The sequence below is a fragment of the Echinococcus granulosus genome (assembly GCF_000524195.1).
Source record: "Echinococcus granulosus chromosome Unknown EG_S00049, whole genome shotgun sequence".
Taxonomy (NCBI): Eukaryota; Metazoa; Platyhelminthes; class Cestoda; order Cyclophyllidea; family Taeniidae; genus Echinococcus; species Echinococcus granulosus.
In genome coordinates, this window is record NW_020170429.1 from 589,676 (window position 1) to 592,377 (window position 2,702).

The window sequence follows — 2,702 nt, forward strand, 5'->3', positions numbered from 1 at the left end:
CAATAGAGAAATACATCTGGTTGGAATGGAGGAAGCTTCAACTTAAAGAGAGGGAACAGGACTAAAAGCAATGTCTTGCCAACAGTAGTTTAAGCACTGGCGACAGGAACTTCGACAAGCATTCACTCTACACTCGTCCACAATGCAGAGACCAAATTCATACATCTCATTACATAAGCTGGAATTCGTCGATGAAACAGAAAGGCTAGAGAAACAGATGATGGCATTATTTTGAAATTCTGCAGCACAATTGCAAGATGGGAAAAACCGTTTCGACAAAATATGAGTCGTCGATATGGAGTGCAGACACCTGAGTAGAGTCGATGCGATGCACGCTACTGAGAATCGAGATAATGATGTGAATTTGGCATTAGTACCGCCAGTCAGGAAAGGCACTAAAAGAAGTGCGATAACAGAAATGCACTGTAACACACAATCATTTGACGAAAGAGACAATGAGGTGAACCAGTAAGCCGAAATGTGTGTTAATAGTAGCCAATAAAGTGAGGGATTCTAAGAAAGAGAGAATTTTTAGGCAATGCGTTTGTAGTTCAAAGAAGCATCAGCTCGGAATAGATTGACTTTGTAAGCCAAGGCATTCCTAATTAAGCGTGAGAGGGTGCAAAGGATTTATTAAAAATAGAAATTTGAAACGGTGTAGGCAAATTCTAGAGAAAAGACCGGCAAAAGAGGCGAATTTAGCGCGAAAATATGGAGTTTGATAATTTTGATGGCAGACGTGTGACAATGTTAATATCAGTGCGCAGTAATCACACAAGAAAGACTACAAGGTATTGCCCAATTCTTTTTTTATATGTATTTTTCCACTCACTCCACCTGGAGTTATCTAACTGCCACCATCAGTGTTTTGATGTTGACAAGCGCGATCATTTCCGACCGTCTACTATGTAAGCGTCTCTGTTATACACTTTTGGGATGAAAACACAACAGATGTAAAGTAAGTGAGTTAATATTGTGCTATTCAAGAGTGCTGATAAGCCTTTGCCTGTGCTATCATCAACGTACAGCACTCACTCACGCAAGTTCACCAAATATTGTTTAATTCTCTTAATACATGTTGCACCACATTCTTTGAAACATACTAATTACATCTCTCTGAGTCTCTCTACCTCTGGATTTCTAGCTACTTACTTCGTGCTGTTGCCTTTGACAAGCGCAATCAATCCCAACTGTTCACTGTGCACTCATCGCCATCTCTTACTTGTGGGGACAGGAACACGGCAGATGTGAAGAGAGAGAGTAAATGTGGCACTACCTGTTATGGACATTTACACAAAATGGTCCAATATTGCCCCAATCTATATTTACATGTGCCTCCCTATTCTTATAAACATTGTCCATCCTAAATGCAACTCTCAGCCTCTGCCTACATTTGGACATGTAGTAGCCACTCCCTCGGTTTCGCCGTTGACGACTGCAAATACCTGCTACTGCCCACGGCGTACACGTCTTTATTTTTCACATCTAGAGGTGACACTATGGCAGATAGGAAGTGAGTGATTGAATGTGAATGGACATAACAGTACAGTTGTGAACAAAAGCACTCACTCATATAAAATCGCCAAATGTTACCCAATTTTCATATTTACCCGCCTCCCAATACTTTGAAACATTCTCCATTTCAATTGCATATCCGTGATGCGCAATCAAGCAATAACCCGACTGTGTACGCATCTCTATCAGTCATTTCGGCTACGGGACCGCAGAGGATGTGAAGTCAGTGAGTGGACGTGACGTTATCTATCAATACTGGTAGGTATTTTTCAATACTGTTATCAACGCACCACACTTGCTCATTTGAGGTCACCTTGAAATGCTCAGTAAGGTTTTTACTTTTGCTTCCTCATTACCTCAATTACAGCCCACTCCACCTCTCTTTTTATCATCCCTCTTAATCCATATTTCTTGAAATGTTTTTTAGTCTCGGCATTTCTAGCCTATTTTTGCATTTGAAAGCGTGTTTGATTCCATTGTTTTCTTCTTTTGATGACATGAATGGAGGCGATATTTGGTCACTGAGCATTCGTGGTGCTACCTAACGATACTGAGAGATATTTCCCATTTCTTTAGTCAACGCATCACTCTCACTCACATTGAGCCGCCAAACATTGTCCCGTTTGTACATTAGTCTCCTCATTCTTTCAACACTCGTCCACAATGCAGAGACCAAATTCATACATCTCATTACATAAGCTGGAATTCGTCGATGAAACAGAAAGGCTAGAGAAACAGATGATGGCATTATTTTGAAATTCTGCAGCACAATTGCAAGATGGGAAAAACCGTTTCGACAAAATATGAGTCGTCGATATGGAGTGCAGACACCTGAGTAGAGTCGATGCGATGCACGCTACTGAGAATCGAGATAATGATGTGAATTTGGCATTAGTACCGCCAGTCAGGAAAGGCACTAAAAGAAGTGCGATAACAGAAATGCACTGTAACACACAATCATTTGACGAAAGAGACAATGAGGTGAACCAGTAAGCCGAAATGTGTGTTAATAGTAGCCAATAAAGTGAGGGATTCTAAGAAAGAGAGAATTTTTAGGCAATGCGTTTGTAGTTCAAAGAAGCATCAGCTCGGAATAGATTGACTTTGTAAGCCAAGGCATTCCTAATTAAGCGTGAGAGGGTGCAAAGGATTTATTAAAAATAGAAATTTGAAACGGTGTAGGCAAA

At 40.6% G+C, this 2,702-nt stretch overlaps 1 protein-coding gene across 1 annotated transcript in view; it reads right to left on the reverse strand. All coding sequences in view use genetic code 11, as the record gives it.

The window, feature by feature from the left end:
* Positions 1-2,263, reverse strand: part of EGR_06029 (hypothetical protein) — a gene marked incomplete at both ends in the record, with an annotated part of 11,157 nt that extends 8,894 nt beyond the window's left edge. The window contains 2 exons of the mRNA XM_024495278.1: positions 1,223-1,276; positions 2,062-2,263. Coding sequence (XP_024350362.1) covers positions 1,223-1,276; positions 2,062-2,263 — 256 coding nt within the window. The remainder of the gene's footprint in view (positions 1-1,222; positions 1,277-2,061) is intronic.
* Between the last annotated feature and the right edge of the window lie 439 nt (positions 2,264-2,702).